The 17,429-nt window shown below is 43.9% G+C and overlaps 1 protein-coding gene across 1 annotated transcript in view; it reads right to left on the bottom strand.

Annotated features, from left to right (window-relative positions):
• The window catches only part of LOC129101413 (rho guanine nucleotide exchange factor 28-like), a 40,437-nt gene that overhangs the window by 1,014 nt on the left and 21,994 nt on the right, over positions 1-17,429 (bottom strand). The window contains exons 11-39 of the mRNA XM_054611226.1: positions 17,178-17,299; positions 16,680-17,065; positions 15,608-15,782; positions 14,952-15,063; positions 14,646-14,723; positions 13,790-13,832; positions 12,857-12,946; positions 12,183-12,306; positions 11,300-11,444; positions 11,014-11,069; positions 9,499-9,556; positions 8,787-8,907; positions 8,385-8,515; positions 7,091-7,231; positions 6,572-6,822; positions 6,377-6,502; positions 6,155-6,272; positions 5,339-5,593; positions 5,177-5,253; positions 4,906-5,084; positions 4,632-4,729; positions 4,341-4,532; positions 2,551-2,682; positions 2,298-2,431; positions 2,167-2,214; positions 1,969-2,073; positions 1,668-1,832; positions 539-790; positions 94-442 (exon numbers count right to left, since the gene is read on the bottom strand). Coding sequence (XP_054467201.1) covers positions 94-442; positions 539-790; positions 1,668-1,832; positions 1,969-2,073; positions 2,167-2,214; positions 2,298-2,431; positions 2,551-2,682; positions 4,341-4,532; positions 4,632-4,729; positions 4,906-5,084; positions 5,177-5,253; positions 5,339-5,593; positions 6,155-6,272; positions 6,377-6,502; positions 6,572-6,822; positions 7,091-7,231; positions 8,385-8,515; positions 8,787-8,907; positions 9,499-9,556; positions 11,014-11,069; positions 11,300-11,444; positions 12,183-12,306; positions 12,857-12,946; positions 13,790-13,832; positions 14,646-14,723; positions 14,952-15,063; positions 15,608-15,782; positions 16,680-17,065; positions 17,178-17,299 — 4,263 coding nt within the window. The remainder of the gene's footprint in view (positions 1-93; positions 443-538; positions 791-1,667; positions 1,833-1,968; positions 2,074-2,166; positions 2,215-2,297; positions 2,432-2,550; positions 2,683-4,340; positions 4,533-4,631; positions 4,730-4,905; positions 5,085-5,176; positions 5,254-5,338; positions 5,594-6,154; positions 6,273-6,376; positions 6,503-6,571; positions 6,823-7,090; positions 7,232-8,384; positions 8,516-8,786; positions 8,908-9,498; positions 9,557-11,013; positions 11,070-11,299; positions 11,445-12,182; positions 12,307-12,856; positions 12,947-13,789; positions 13,833-14,645; positions 14,724-14,951; positions 15,064-15,607; positions 15,783-16,679; positions 17,066-17,177; positions 17,300-17,429) is intronic.

Below are 17,429 nucleotides of genomic sequence, written 5' to 3'. Positions count from 1 at the left end.
AAGGGAGAAACGTTTTTTTATGGCTGAACTGAAACTAACCGTCACTAACAGCACACTGTATCGAGGGGAGGAGAGGAACATGAGCACACTTACTGCTGTTGGTCCCGTGCGGCTGTGCGCTGACCCTGCTGCTGAAGGGCTGGATGGGGTTTGGATACGTCCGACCATCCGGAGTCTGTTTGCCGTGCGCCTGGCTCAGCAGGGTGTTGAGGCTGTTGTAGAGGCTGGCGCTGAGGCCGAGGTTGGCGGGGTAGCTGGAGCTGAGCAGCGGGCTGTCGTGGTTCTTTGTAGGCGCGGCGGAGAGCAGACACTGGTGCTGGTGCTGGTTGTTGCTGGCTGGCCGGTGGAGGTGGTTCTGCTGGAGGGAGGCAAGAAGGACGGCTTCGTTCTCGTACTGCGAACAGTTACCGTCGAGGCTGCCTGAGCGGCTGTGGCTGGACACCTGGGACATTTAAAAAACACACATAACAATTATTTTTAAATGTTTCCCTTCATTCCTGTACCTCCACCTTCCTGTCTCTCCCTCCCCTTTCTTTACCTTATATCCATCCAGTGGTATCGTCACGGGCAGGCTGCTCTGGCGGTGGTGTTTCCAGCGCTGCAGCAGCCTCTGCTGGGTTTCGATCTTCTCCTTCTCCCTCTCCACGCTCCTCTGGCCCTCCCTCAGACGGTCCAGGTTGTGCTGGTACTCCAGCAGCTGAGCCTCCAGCTCCTCCCGCTCGCAGCGCAGACGCTCTGCTTCCATGAGGCACTGCTGCTCCCGCTGCTCCAGCACGCTCTCCTGCTCACACTGGGAACACACGGGGGTAACGTTCACGCACAGGTTATCTGTGTTTCGGTGGTTATACCAAGAGTTGTTACAGAGCCGTTACTGCAACCATACTTTTGTTTTTGGGGTTAGATATGCAGGGTTAAAGGATCAACCCAACCTAGAACAACATTAAGTGATTTACTTCTTATTTATGGGTTAAATGTATAATTTTTTTGTTGTATTTTCTTATTCTTATGTGTGCTTGCTTATAGTTTGTTTTTCCCAGAATGCGCTTGATATTTGTATTTTCTCTAGTTTTGTTATTGTAAAGCACTTTTACTTTGTTAAAAAAGATGCTATGAATAAGGAAGGGAGATATTATGGGATGGGGGCTCCTGGTCAACTCAGTGCTTTTTTATTTTTTATCATAACTATACATATATAATTCTTAACATTATTATCATCTTTGCATTATCATTTTCTCTTTTTGTATTTAAAAAGTTATCTCTATTGCCTCTGTATTGTTTTATTTAGATATCACCTCTGCCTCTATAACTTCATGTACTGATGCTATTAAAAACATCTGATAAGGGGGAGGTGAAATTCATACATCATAGGTTTTGATGTAATGTGACAACCTTCCCTTTTTTACGTTGATGAAGCTGCATCAGAATCTGTCTTGGTGTTTATATCATTTAATTACTTAGTCGAAGGTGGAGTATATCAACAATTTACTTGTGCCAGCTTGGATTTGGACGTCATATGATCAGAAACTGGCACACCTGAAAGATATGGGTGTGCACAATGCTAACCACAATATATTTTTTGTGTAATGCCAAACTACAGGAAAGAGGAAGAAAAGGAAAAAGAAGTGAGACAAATGAGAGTGCATGCAAGACATCAGAATGAGGCCTACCTGTTGTTTCTCTCTGGCCAGAACCTCTTTGTCCCAACGTTGCTGCACCTGCTTCAGCTTCACGTGGAGTTTCTTCACCTCATCCACCTCCTCTTTCTTCCTCTCTAAACCCTTCTTCTCTACTTCATCTTTCTTCTTCTCAACGCTCCTCTGCTTCTCCTGCTCCTGAATGACAACGGAAATCTGTTAAATATTTCAACTGAATTCTCGTCTAACTTCCTAAAAAAAACATAGATTCACTTGTATGCATGTGGTAAAAATATATTTATTTCATCATGAGCGTCATGTGACTTATACATACCAGACTGTTTTGGAGGGACGTGAGGGTTCGGAGCTGAGGTCTTTCTCCCTCCTGGAGGAGGAGTTTCTGGACTTCATAGCAGCTGTCCTGGAGGGTCACGGCAGCCTGCCAACACAAGACACATGATCAGGCTCCGGTCACTAACTTTGTCACTCGTGCATTCAGTTACAGAAAACAGACACCTATGTCTTTTCTCACCTGCAGACTGTAGAGGAGCTGAGTCAGACTCTGAACGCTCTCTGCCACCTACAGAAAAATGTGTTGTTACAGAGTGAACCATAATGCATGTTAATTTGATCATTGCTTGTGGGGAGGAATGGCGGTTGAACCTTCAACAGCGTCCCTTTGGCGTCTCCTCTTCTCAGCTCCAGAGCCGGGCTCCACAAAGCGGCGTCCAGCCCCGTCAGCTCGCTGTCCGATCCTGGAGAGGTGGAGCTCATGCTGAGCGTGCTCAGATAGTCCGCTGTGGCAACGAGGAGTAAATGTCACTGCGTGCACATTATTTTGGTCATGTGGTTCACCTGCATCGATGAAGATCGCGTAGTGTTTCAGCATCACAAAAAGATAGTCACAATGACTCACGCTCAGAGGGAGACTCCTGAATGCTGCTGCCGTGGCTGTTGTAGCTGCAGCACTCTGGTCCTCGGACCGGAGAGCTCGTACCCTTTACGTTGAGGCCATCACGACTCTGCAGAATGGTGATCAGGTTCTCCGCTGCAGAGGGAGAAAACCCAACAGAGTGTTCTGTGTGTCTAATTTTCAAATGCCCACCAACTATGACAAGAACATAAACCTAAAGTATAGCATATACTTAAAATAATGACTCCGTTGCACTTTTATATTGTTTTCATACGATATTGTATGTTTCATATTTGCAGAGTCATCCCATTGAAGTTTGTAAGCCTAACTAAAACAGATCATTGATATTTATTGGTTACAATTGAGTGCTGATGTGCTTTGTAAACTGCTTCTTAGATGATAAACAGTCATACACGCCCCCAAAGTGCTCATGTTGGGCTGAGCTATTACAGGAATTATGTATCAACAAACTCAAGATGCAGTAGTGGTGCAATGGTTTGTATTGCCGTTCTTGGGTCACGGTATCATTTTGGCTTGTTTTGCACATTAGGGAGAAGAAAAACGAGCATTTTCAATTTGTTTGAAGCAGGGAGCAAACTCCGGGTCTGTAAAGTGAAGCGAGTGCCGAAGTGCCTTGAACTAGCATTTTTCCTAATGGGCATCAGGGGGAGACTCCTCTTGCGAAAGTCTTTGAGTAAATGACTCTACTTCTCCGTGATTTATTACCTCAGTAAACAGTGTAAACATGAGTTTATGGTCTCAAGCTCTAGTTTCATGTCTTTTTCAATACAGCATGATGTTCATTTAGTAAACAATGGTCCATTTAGAGTCAAATAAAACAAAGTAGGGCTACGTTGTGACTGACCAACAGGTGAAGTCACTTTAACTATATCCACTTCTTATATCCAAGCTATGGTTTAAACGTCACAATATATATTATTAGATTGATGGTAATTAATTATACGTACGTCACTAAACAGTTATTTTTTTATGGTCAGGTTTTGCATCCCTAAGATAATTGTGCAAGTTGTCCATCCCCAATAGAACTTTTTATAGTGGACATTTTGACTTTGCACATATCAGAAAAAGCCTAATGGAATTAACTAATGAAAGTTATTCTAGCATAATTTAATCTAAATGTCACAGGGAGCCATACACAGTTTGTGTTCATTCACATGAACATGGACCTGAAAACGGCAAAACGCAATAGGCTGCAGCCACCATTCATGTTTCTAGTTATAGCTGTGTCATGACATGTCAAAATTACTGCTGTGAAAAGGTCAAAAAAGGTTCACCAAATCTAACAGGAGGGCGAGGAAATTGCAACAGAGTGGTATGGACTGCACATAGGAACACAGTCCTGCAAAGAGGGCTTATCAGTGTTGGTATACTATGGCTACGTATAAGGGGCTTTAAGAAATGGATACAATTTGTTTAAGATATATGCCTAAGTGTAAAAATAAAATCTCAATAATGTTGCTAAAAGACTCCTTTTCAGCAAGGGGTCAGCCCTGTGTATATAATGCATTATGTGTTGTTATTATGGTGTATTATTTAGACTGTCCAACAAAATATTTTTGTACTGTAAAATGTGTGTTGAAATGCTGTTGAATGTTATAATTGACTTATTAATGTCTGCCAGAATGATGCATTCAGGTTCATGTTTGTATGTAGGTTAGTCACTAGTCATAATCATAAGCCATGATTAGGCTTGTTAAATATGTACAGTACAAGAACGACTGCAGCGTTACACAGCCCTCACCCCCTCAGTAGCCACACAGCAGCTTTCTCACCTTCTCTGAGTGCAGCTGTGAGCAGTGACGAGGCCTGTCGCGGTGTCTCAGCGTCGTTGTCCGGTTGTACCAGCAGATGGCGTAGTGGTACTGGCTCTGGCGAGCGGAGGGTTAACTCTGTGAGCTCAGCATAGAGCTGTAACTTCTCCTCCAGGCTGTTGCAGATTTGCTGGTCCTGAGCCGACAACGTCTCTGCACACAACAAACACTGAGATCAGGACTTAGGACTTGTTGTGGATGTTTGTGGTTCTATTGAAGAACGATGGGGACGCGCAGGTGAAATGTTCTCACCTTGGAACTTGGCGATCTTCTGAACTCTCACTTCTGCCACTCGTCTAGCCTCCTCTGTCTCTGCAATGCGTTCCTCCTCCTCCTCTTCCTCAGGACAACTGCCGTGTAGACCAGTAAGTTAGATGAAGAGTGACACGCGAACATGCAATGACAAACACTGTAGACTTAACACACACACACACACACACACACACACACACACACACACACACACACACACACACACACACACACACACACACACACACACACACACACACACACACACACACACCTCTCCACAGCTTGTCGTATGTGTCTCATCCACGCGTTCCTCTCGTCTCTAGTGGTGGTGTGGACTTCGTACATCTCCGGTCCCACTGAGGAGGCGGAGATGAGGAACATCCCTCTCTCCTCGTTGGCTACTTCTCGAACGATGAGCTTCTGCAGAGGGATTACGGGGGGCTTCTGGTCCTGAAAAAAGCAGATAAAACTCGTTGAGATGAGTTAAAGGATGGACAGATATGAGCTTGGACAAGATGTCTTTGATTTCAACGTGTTCTTACCACGGCAGCAAATACAAAGCGTTGATCTTTCTCTTGTAGAAAAACCAGAACGTCTGTGAGCAAGAGAGCCAGAGTATCTGAGAAAGGAAGAGAAGAAATGCATGTAGACTGGTTCTCTGTTAAACTCAAAAGATCTTGTGGCACAGATGGTCTTAAGCACACCTTTCAGACGTCCCGTGGCGGTCTTCCAGTAGACCAGCCCTTTATACTGAAGATCCCTGTGCTTGCTGTGCAAGTCCTGTTTGCGAAACACCTTGTCGTTCTTTAGCTTGGCGAAGCTCTTGTTCTCCAGCCGGGCCAGCACTTCCTGCAACTCCTGACACCTCTCGTACCTGTTCACAGTCAGGTCAACCGCAGCGATGACGTCTCGTATCTGGGCGAGGGCCCTCGACAGGTCAGAGTGTTCCTGACTTCCCTCTGTGGAAAGGAAAGAGGTGTTGTATTAAAATAATATTTTACCCTGGCAAAAACTTTTTTTTTACAATTTCCAATTAAACAACACTCAACACAGGTACATAAAGAAAAACATTAAGCATGTGCCAGCTCTCTGCTTATAAAGCAATTTGATAGACATTTTATAGAAATTGGCTTTCTTTATTCCTTAACTGCTTATTACTGCGAGTCATGGAAAAGTAAATATCCTTCTCAAGCATCATCCAGCAAAAAGAAAAAAGCATTTTTATCACTTTGCAAAAACATATTTTAGTTAAGTATGATGTTGAACACAGGTAATACTCTCTTATTTTGTAGTAATTATAGTCACTGGTTGTGTCGTAGTACTTTTCGTGTCATAGTTTTGCCTGAAACATGCAGGAAACATTTGAATCATGTTACAAATTCTAGACAATTTTGCTATAAAAGAATTTAAAAAAGGCCCCTTTCTTTGCTCTTTGTGTTGCTGTTTGCACAGAACATGTAACAGACTTAAGAGCTGCACATGTTTACAGTTAAGCTAGGGACACAGTAGAGCAGACATACCCAGAGTGTAATGTAATATCCTCTCCAGCAGCACTGGGTACTTGGTGATGCGCTGAGTGACCAGCAGGATGAACTCTGGCACCTCCCTCCGTCTCACCAGAGTGTTATTACTCTGTTGCTGTGAGAGGTTAACAACAAAAATGAGTACCAGTTCAATTTTAGACATTTTACTGTAAACCCCTTAGTTAAAAAAGCAGAGGAAGTGTAAAATCGGGAGCTTACTTTGACAAAGTTTTGTAGTTTTTTGTTCTGTTGCTGCAGCTCTTTAAAGACATTGACAGCCTCGGTGTGATGGCTGCAGAACTCTCCGTACACCTGCTTCATCTTCTCGGCATATTCATCTGAGAACTGAGCGAGAGGCCGATCAGAGACATGTATCTTTGGCAGTTTTATGTGCACAATATTAACTAAACCGACCTGCTGGAGCAGAATGTCTCCGATCCGATGAATGAGGTAATTTCGGGGGTTCTCGGGTTGGGCCGCGGCCTGTCGGCGCTCCAGCAGCGCTCCAAAAAGGTTTTTGTGAAAGAGCAGCAGGGGGTCCAGGCAGGGGAAGATCCGGGCAACGCAGTCCCAGTCGAGCTGCAGCTCCTCCAGCATGCCTCTCCGGAACACCCCAGACATGACCGTCAGGGTTTGAATGTGGTGCAGCTCCGTCTGCATCAGCTCTATGTGGGGGTAAATGAAGGTGGATTATGGGATTACTCAGGCAACCAATGTCTGTCTGAATCCAAGAGGAACAGCAGGTGGGCTCATAACTGCTTCAGTTCCTCAAAGGTATTTAGATCAAGTCCAAGTCAAGTCACGTCTCCTGTGAGTCTTTGGCTCCGCCCACTGAGGTTTGACTCAGCCAGTCGCTTGGTTTAGAAACACAGATGCAGTACGCACAACGCATAATGCTCATATGAAATGCTTTATTAAGAAGAAATGTCCCACCGTAGATGACTTCCTGCCGTTTAATGGTGTGCCTGTCATGCTGCCTGCAGAACTCCGGGCTGACCACCAGACTCCACGACTCCACCTCGAGTCCCAGCAGGTCAGCTGACAGGCCGCTCATGAGAGGAGCGTTGACGGCGTCTGTGGGGACAGAAATGATGATGATATCTTTCTTTTCTCTACCTCAAAAGAACTATCTCACGTCCCCAGAATGTTCAAAATGATGTTGCTTAACTTCTATGTGTAAAACAACATAGAGACCCCAATCTTTGCATATCTGCACTGGCAACCAGCAAGATTCAGAATTGATTTGAAGATTTTACTGATTTGTTTTTAAAGCGCAGAAAAGCCAAGCCTCCTTCTTTATTAATGGACTCTTTATGAAGTCGACTTGGTTGTTCTTACGGACAACAAGCTCAAGACTGTATGTCAGACGTTGGAACTACCTGCCTCAGGAAATTAAGCTAACCAATACAGTTACTTCTCTCAACACCCATATAAAAACACACTTTTATAAAAAGGCTTTTATGTGAATCACTCCCTAGGCACCTTTCAGTTTAGCAAAGTTTTGAACTGTTCTTAAAAAAATGTTTAACCTTTATTTAACCAGGCAAATTGTATCTCTGTTTGTTGGTGTGTGTTTTTTTCTATTTCACATTGTTGCTGCCTTTTGTTTCATTGTATGAAAAGCATTTTGTGAACATTATTTTTAGAAACGTGCAAAACAAATAAAAGTTATTATTACTGTCATCATTAATATCATTATCAAAATCTGTAGGAACCAATTATTTGATGTTAGTAATTAGTTATTTTATTCATAAGTAGTATTTTTTTAATATTCTAGAGGTTTGCTTATTTAGGTGAGATTTTTTCATTAAGTCGTTTAGTTTAATTGTTTTTTGGTGTTAAGTATACTTAGTTTTTTGGTTTGTTCGTTTGTATTCAAATTGGGTAACAACTAGGGTTATATATATGAGTAGGCAGGTACAGGACCAGCATGTAAAGGGTTGGGCCTATGGTTTTTTACCAGAGCAGGAGAGTCAGCAATAGGATTTTTTTTTTTGTTCATTCGTTTGCTTGCTTGTTTTGTTTTGTTAAAATAAATCATGAGAAACACAAAAACCCATGGTGAGTCAGTGGCCCTTTGATTTATGTTTGTTTATGATTTTTCCGACAAATGGCCACTACATTATCATTGTCATTATTACTATGAATCAAAATCCACTCTACAGTAATGCTCAATGTTACTTTTGTCTAGGTGTGACAAATCACAAAGAAAGCTTGTCTTTCTCACCCTGTGTGGTGATTGGCTGCTCGGCGGATGGGGGAGTCGCTGTGACCGGCGTTCCCTCATCAGACAACGAGCTGTTGGTGCAAGCTGTCACGCCGAACTCACTGTCGGCCCCCGCTGTGTCACTCAGCCGTCTGTACGGAGAAAAAAATGAGTTAGCTAGAATGATTTTCTTTTTGTGTTTGCATTGGGGTGCATGATTATGATCCATGGTTTTATTTATGTCAGCATTTTAAAACCGATTCCAGTTTGATATTTAAGATCACATTGTTTCAAGTGTCCAGTGTTCCCCTCAGAATAAAGTACCAAAGCTGGTGTAATCCAGAAGCATTAAATCAGTTTTAGTCGGTTAGAACCGGCATAAGATGGATGTATTGATGCATAATGGTAACACTGCAACCTTACCTGCTGTCTATAGAGATTGAGAGGCTTTTGGAGAAAGGGGGGATTGTTTCTCTCTTCTCCCTGGTCGTCGTGGGAAGTGTAGACGAGGAGGAGAAAATGGAGGCCGGAGAGTTGTCTTTCACTGAGTCAGCAGGACAGACGAGGAAAAAAGGACCAGGAAGAGGAATTAGTCCCACTTTCCTCTTCCACAAATTAAATACTTCAAATGCCATCGTGCTCTGTTTACGTCCATGTCGTCACCGAGTGCAACAGTAACCCAATAATAAAGTTGTGAGGAGGTCCGCTGTCGTCTTTCATTGTTTATCTGGGCACGCGGCACGTATAATGACAAGATGTTGTCGGAATGGACGCTGATCGCGTTTGACCTTGACATTGTGTTTGTCGGACATCAAACACTCGGACGGTGAAGACAAAGAGCTTCACGTGAAGGAAATAAATGTTCCTGCCAGTGCAAATGGAAACAACTGTATTGCAGCACTCACACACAAGCACAATCCAGGCCAGATCCCCCACTGAGACGGATTAACATTTAACTTTTTTTTTTTACCAGGGAAAGAACAACAAGTAGAGGGGGGAGTGGGGGGGCAATGGCTTTCTTAACCTACAACAGGAGAGACTAGGGAGGACAGGTAAAAACTTAATCAAAGACCAAGGGAGGAAACACTAAGGGAGGGGGGGAGGGGGGGGACGGACGCTGTAATATTTGACTCACTGTGTGGGAGAGACAAGGTCTTGCTTTTCATCAGCAACGCATTCCTCTCCTGCGGCTTCTGAGGAGACACATAATCATATCAACATCAGCAGCTGTAAATCGTAGTGTTTCGTGCTTTAAATGTAAAGCAGTTGTGGATCAGTCAACGCTGGAGTCAATTTATGCCCAAACAAAAACATGGAAGACAACCGTTGCCACACATCTTGTTATACATCGTCAGTTTGAGATGATCGAACGCATTCCAGGAGTTATTTTGTCACTAGTGTTGGAATTTAGTTTTCCTGTTGTACCCGCTTCCTCTAGGCCTGTCGCTGAGTTATTTCTTTTTGTTGGCATTTCGCCTTTATGAGACGGCACAGGCAAGTGTGTGGCAGGAAACACAGGGAGAGGCCGAGGGATTGTCCTGCAATAAATAAGATGGATTTGAGCCGTGGATGTTGCCGCTGCTGCTGCTCGGCACACGTCTCAGAACCCTGGACGTGGAGATTTCCTATTTCCAATGATTTGGGGATTATGTGAATTTATTGGATTCAGAGTTTGATAAACAATAGCTGTAGTGCAGTAACAACACAAGATTGACAGATTTTCAGTTCAGGAAGTTTTAATTGTGTTCTTGAAGGCAACCTGTGGAGTTCTGACCACTGGTGGTAAAGGATGCTTACAATAAGTTGAGTGCGCAGTTGGTTGGTTCAACGCTGTTCTGCTGACATTGCGCCAACAAAAGTTAAAATGCACATAGATGTAAGCTAGAGGGACATTCGGAGTGCGCAGACGTCCGACAAGGCTTCCATAAGTGAAAAAAAATGTGTGTATCTGCCGTGTGATTTCGAAGCTGCGCCAAAATCGAATGGGTTCTTCCTTGGCCCATACTTCACCCTTTTCCACTAAAGTATCATTTTAAATATTTAAAGAATTGGCTTAGCAAATGATTTACGAGGAAGGGAATGCACTCAACACATTCGTTCCAGGGCACCTTTCTTTTAAAATACATGTCTTTTAACCGCATTTTCATCGATTACAGCAAACAGGTTCTCCAGAGATATAGCACTTGTGCAGAGTTTTAAGGATTTGCGAGAGACCATCATTTATAAAGGACATTTAAAACTGAAGCAGCAGAGGCCAAGATATTCTGACATTTATTCCTCAGTATAGATCAAGCTCCATCTATGGCATCTTTTTGTTACAAATGTACAGTCTCAATGTACGTTATTTTCTCCTCCCCAGCCACAGAAGATGTTATTAACCCATTTTTACACACTGAGTTACGCTCAGTATGACTTACCTATATGTGTATAATTGGTGGAGAAAAAATACTTTTCTCCTTGTTTGACTCGTGAAACAATTTGAAACATTTGAAAGAATCTCGGGCACATCCTTTCAAATATTTCAAAAGGAAGCCACATTGATTGTATGTGGGTTGTTTTTAAACAGGGGAATATTTCCTTTAAACTTTTATTTGAAATAATTCATTATTTTAGTTTGAGATGAAATGAAGTGCGTGATGTTGGTGGTTACCTTCCCACAGGCTGCCACAGACTCTCGACAGCTTTTATGGACATTCAGGAAACAGCCTACGGACAAACACAATGAAATCCCAGTTAATTTCATCAGACAACATCTCTGGATTCAGTGTTCAGATGGCTGCCAAGCTGCCATGCTCCTCGCCAACAATGCTGAGAGGAAGAAAAACTGACTTCAACATCAAGGCGGCACGTGCAAAGAGCTTTTTACACAAACCCTAAAACAAATCAGCCACCAAGGAACATAAACACGATGACAGCGCTGGCAGTAAAACACTCACTGGAGCACTGCAGCAGCTCCTTCCCAGAAACAGACTTGTCGCAGGCCACACAGAGAGCGGGACCGGATGGAGACGTGGGGACAAACTGGTGTCCGTTAGAGGCTCCTGTCTTCTCCTTTCCCTCCTTCACCTCTTTCCCCTTCACCTGAAACGCAAGTCGTGACATTTACAAACGTACTCATTCAGCTGACGTTTACTGCAGTCAATGCTGCTAGATCAAGTTAACCCTCGCCGTAGAAATAACAGGACTCTGAGCAGGCACAAAGAGGCACGCAACGGTCATCGTCCTGCTGAAACGCACCTGTTAGAGTGGAGTGAGTTGTGGATAAAAGGGGCCCCTGAGTGAGCGTTTGTGTTTACTTTGTTAAAGTCCAAGGGGATGGCTGCTGTTGTGGCACTTCGTCCTTAGAGGGGTGTGCGTTAGGGGGATTCCTTTGTCCATGTTTATTTTTTCATCAGACTCCAAGAGTGTGTGCTTGTTTTTTTGACCCTCCATGTGCATTGTGCGTCTGCACATACACGCAAACATGTTCTTGAACACATGCGCACATGTTTATAGGATTGTACTATGGAATGTGTTTTGGCTCCTTTCTCTGTGTGGCGGGGAGTTGTGTGTGGGGGAATCTACGCCTTATGTAAGAGGATATTTTCACTGCGTCCCGTTGCTAAGACCTGAGGAGAGGGGGATTTTTTTTTCTACTCTCCCTCACCAAATAAAGGCACCGCACGCAGACAATGGGCTCCCCAGCACAGGAATTCTGACCCGGCCTGTCCCGCCGAAGGTGGTAAACCTTTTACTGCGCTACTGCGGGGGGGGGGGTTCTTTCAGCTTTCTTAAATCACAGTTTTTAAACACACGTAGAGCGGTGAAATCTTAGATCACCTTTGTCTTGTTCCGAGTGCTGGACATCCTGCTCTTGAGGAAGCTGAAGGTCCGGCTGACTTTGTACTTCTCCGACTCGACCTTCGACGGGATTATGTACTTGTCCCACTCCTCGTCCTCGATCCTGTTTCGGCGTGAACACGTCAGTCAGCAGCCGTCGCAACATAAAAGCCCAACATGCACACGCTTTCTAAAACTAACACTTTAGTACTTTTAATATACTAACAGTTAGATTATCAGGTACATTGGTGTCATGCTGAAATTAAGGAATGTCCAGACGGTCTTCCAGGACCCCTGGTCCACAGACTATTACTCTTAACAACATGCTTGGCATGCTTGGAAGTCACTATGGACTCTGGTGGATACTATTTATAGTCTGACCTTGGCAAGATCCATTTGATAATGTGTCAGCTAATTGCAGCAACGTATGCTACTTCCATTACGCATTCTTGGTAAAAAAGGCAACAGAAAGTAAAGAAGAGAAACATGCACATCAGACACAGGCTGTGACCTGACGTAAAAAAAAAAAAAAAAAACAGCCATGTACAGCTGCAGAAAAAGAATCCGATTGGTTAATGGATGAGTCAGGGAATGTTTTGTTTTTTTACGGCGGGGGGTTAGAGTGAGTTAAGCCACACGTGCATGGATGCGAGGCCGTTCTGGCGAGCACATACTCTTTGAGGAACTCTGTGAGGGTGAGGTGTTGGAGCGATGCGCCGCTCTCCTCCTCCGCTGACTGGGCCCGCTTACGGAAACCCAAAACCCTGCGTGGACACGACACACCTCAGACTGGGTCGTAATGTTTCGGCTCATCAGTTAGTGTGAATGATAATATGTGTGAGGCATTTTAAGAGTCTACAAACCCAATAAGTGGATCGACTCATGGATGTTTGTGCTACATACTGATTTATTGATGCATATAATGTATTAGCCAGAGGCCACATCCACATGTTGTTACCATTGGATGGAATGCTGATATTATGACATAGTAGTTAGTCTCATAAGGTTGGTGTTGTTAATATTGACGCGTCTATCTCTAATACAATAATCCAATGAAGGTATATGATAATTGCCTCAGGTGATCTTCTTAAATGTTTCCTCACAAATAAGCGATGCATGGTTATCATCAATCAAAAATGATGAGCGTGTAACACATGTAAGTGGCAGCGGGGTGAAATTAACTACAAAATGAAGATGGATTGTGGGATTTTATGAAATGAAAACGAAAGGAGGCAAAATGTGTCATAGGGTGAGCTTGTAAAGCAAATATTAATTCAGTGTGTTTGTTAAAAATCTATAATATAAACATATTTTACAACATGTTTACGGTACAAATTCAGTAAAAAGCAATGATGTATCCGAGGTCTGGAGTGCAGGAGAGTTTTGATGTTTACTCAGGGTTATTCTTAGGTTGCAATCAGAGCATGTTGTGGCCTCTGCTTTGCAACAGGAAGTATGTCACATCCTGCACACTCAGACCCCAACCACAGGTTTAATACTGGAGATACACACATCAAAAACGCATATGTGGGCACATTTGATCTCAAAAAAATTTTTTTTTAAAAAGGAGGGAGTTGCTCCTGAGTTGCTCCTGCACTGATTTTTACCTCTTTTCTCTGGTACTCTCAGTCAGGCTGAATGCTCTCTGCTCTGTAAAGAAAAAAATAACAGGGAAAGGCAAATGAGTAAGCCATAAATACACCTTAACGTGTAAAAGAAAAACCAGCCCCGATCAGAAAAGAGCCTGGATCCAGCAACCCCCTACAGAGAAAGACCAAACACAGCATAAGAGTTTTGCCTAGAGAACCAGATTACACCAAAGATGGAAAACCAAAACCCAAGAGGGAAACAAAACAATATACACCAGAATGGAAACTGAGCAGTTGCCTCAGGGTAGAAACAACTCCTCCTCCAGAAGATCTTTAAGAATTATGTAGATTGTATTTTTTCCAAAGCTTTGGATATCATTTTTTTTTTAACTTTTTTAACAAAGGAAGTCAAGCTTTGAATAAAATCTGCTCTTGATCTTTTAGCAATTCAAAATAATAATGAATATTTTATTTTTCTCTCTAAGACAGTGGTTGTTGCATTGCACAATGAGAGTGCAAAGAACAAAATCTCACCACAGATAAAGGGCTGCACAATTTGGGCCACAATGAGAAACATCGTTGTTTTGCAAAAATTGTGTGAAATCAAAACAATATTCGGGCGAATCGTTTAAAAAGCAAAATGTGCAGTAAGGTTATTTGGTTTCTCCCAAAAACGAGGCTGATTCAATCTGAAATTTAACCTCAGATTTCCCATCTTGTATACTTTTAAATCACAGTGGGGGAGTTTAGATATACCAGATATGCCTTGTAATTGTGCAACCCTTCATGATCACCAGTTTATCCCACGGTTCACCAGAAAGAGCAGAAAGACAAACTGGAATGCCGACCGGTTTGAAGCTGTTTTTGTACTTACTAACTTGGTTGAGACGAGAGAGGGATTTAGAGAGAGATAAAGCTTGGAGCAGAGAGCGACCGCTGCTGAACGCATCATCTAGACGGGATAAAGCCTGGCCTTAATTCTGTGTGCTCGAGCAAGATCGGCGTTGCCGCATCAAAGCAGAGCTGACACTAAACACACACAAACTTCATAGAGGTTCCGTTAATTTACGACACCTTTAAGTCCATCTTTTAAGAAATGCGGCACATGTGTCCGTTCAGCTGGCTCCCGGGGGGAACAGAAAAGGTCACAGGGCAAAAAAGGGGGTCAAAGTTTACTCACCTTCTGCTGGGTCGGTGATGGTGGCTTCTCGGTTCAGCAGAGGCCACGACGGCTTCGCTTTGGGGGAGGAATAGGAGTAGGAGCGCAGGCGAACCTCGGCTTCCTCCGGGTTCTGGGCGAGGAAGCGCAGCAGAAGAAAACAGATCAGGCAGAGCGGTAAGCAGAAGTTCACAGGTTCAATTCTAGGAGCAGGAAACTCAACTGATCTGACTTTTTTGTCCACATTATTGAGCTGTCGACAGTCTGGGCTTATTGACTGCTGATTGTCTGTAAGGTTGTGTCTGCTAGGGTGTGCTTTAATTTTTTATTTGCAGTTTTGAGTTATTGGTGTTTTCATGTGCTTATAAATGCACTAACTAAGAATGATACATCATCTCACAGTAGAAACGGACTCTACACAGGTGACCTGCTTATCTGTCAGCTGAAGTAACAAGCCACACTCTTCAGTACCTCTCGAGCCAATTAATGAGTTTATAGAAGTAGGCAATCAGTAAGAATAAAAACGTTTAAATCACTCTAGTTTAAAGTAATTGTTTGGAATAATAAAGGGAGAGAACCAAGAGGGGAGGTTTCGCAGGCGTTCTGCCTCAGGTCACATGGGATTCCACACGCACACCTGTAGAAAAACAATTAAAGCGTTTGTAGTGAGGGTGTACCTTGGCGGGCGTGTCCGTGCTGTCAGAGTGCGTGCGGTTAAAGTCTGGAGACGCGTCGAAAGAGTCCCTCTCCTCCCCTGAGCTGGATCGCAGGATGGACTGCTTCTTCGCAGACGAGCGGGGGTAAGTGTGTCCCAGGATGTCTTCCTCTCCACTGTCACACTCGAGACTAGGACTATTAGCACACACACACACACACACACACACACACACACACACACACACAAAAGTTGGGAACATACTGATTCCTGTCAATAACACATTCACATTTGTTGGAACACTACAAGGTAACGCCGACTGTGTTTCCACGCTGACTTACATCATTTTGCACAGATAAGCACAGACGATCTCGATCTTAGAAATCCCCACGGACTCAAGGATTTAATTATATGTTTTATTGTTGAGGTCATAGTTGGTGGTGCTGTTGTTCTGGACTACATTATATTGAAAGAGATGTTTCTAAGACAGCATAATATTAGAAACACCTCTCTATGAAACACCTCTAACGATGACCTCATTGCAAGAAATACATTTGAATTTACACCTCAGTCAAAAAAACTTTTTTTACTGGGTTATACTAGATTGTACAGGCGTACCCAATAAAGTCGCCAACCAAGTGTATAAGTTTTAAACTGTGTAGCATTTTGCCGGCCTCAGTGCAAACAGAGAGGAACAGCTCTGAGGAAACTGGGAAGAATGTTAGCGACCTCAACACACAAACAGCTCAATTGTGTCCGAGCTTCCTGTCACTTTCCGCACCTTCACCGACTACAATCACTGCACGAAATGTCGAGAAATGCTTTTGCTGAAATCCGTAACGGATGTTACTTGCTTGTCTTGGTATGTGTTAGTCACAGGATGATCACAACAAGTTACTAAACTGGCGCACTGGTTATATTATCCCCCCCCCAAAATGTACTTGGCTGTAATGCAGCGTGTTTGTTCTCTCACTTTAATGTGAAATATCTCAACCAAGTCAGTAGGCAGTCACGTTAAAGGTTCTGCAATTAAATAGAATAGCTCTACCTTTGATTTGTTTTTGCTTTAATAATTAACGGTTATAGCATCCTACCTCAGGCCCCGGCTCGCCTCGGTCAAGCTGCGTCCTCTGTGGTCCAAAGCAGGAGAAACTGGCAGGCACGGTTGTGTCAGACGCCTCTGTGCTCCCTCGAACAAGCGGAAGGCGGAAGCCAGGGGGGAGGAAGGAAAAGACGGGGAGGACGCGAAGGGAGAGGGGGGAGACGTGCGAGGGGACGGCTCCTTGCCATTCTCTGGGCCTTGGGGTTCTCGGATCCCCCTCTCCCTGCCGCGGGGTGAGGACGGGAGACGGTTCTGGGAACAGTTCCCCAAGGCAGGGGGAGTCGTGGAGAAGGAGTCCCAGCATGGGCTGCCAAGACGGGGCTCAGGGCTCACCTCCTCCTCCTCTGGAGAACGGTATTTTATATCAGCGTCGTCCACCTGGAAGAGAAAATTGGAACATTTGACATCACATAAGCCAAGTCTGTTCTAAATTAATGTTATAATCTGTATAACCTACTTAGAAAGAACCACTAATGTCAGCCCGACTCACCTGGTCCACCAGCATGGCGTTAGCGTACACTCTGTCTTTGCCGTGTATCATCGCTGACAGTCTGGCAGCGGCAGCCAGAGTCGGGGACGCGGCCTGGCTCTCTCTTATGGACTGGCTTTTCTCTACAGAAAAGGAGGGAGATTATTCAATGTTACATTTGGTTTCCAAAGCAACACCAAATAACATCTCACAAACACAGGAAGTGACGCAGACGTCCTGGGCCGTCGCACAACATTGTTTAGGAGCAAGAGT

This window comes from Anoplopoma fimbria, chromosome 13 (assembly GCF_027596085.1).
Source record: "Anoplopoma fimbria isolate UVic2021 breed Golden Eagle Sablefish chromosome 13, Afim_UVic_2022, whole genome shotgun sequence".
Taxonomy (NCBI): domain Eukaryota; kingdom Metazoa; phylum Chordata; class Actinopteri; order Perciformes; family Anoplopomatidae; genus Anoplopoma; species Anoplopoma fimbria.
Note: the sequence above shows the minus strand (reverse complement) of the source record. Positions and strands in the feature narration are given on the sequence as shown.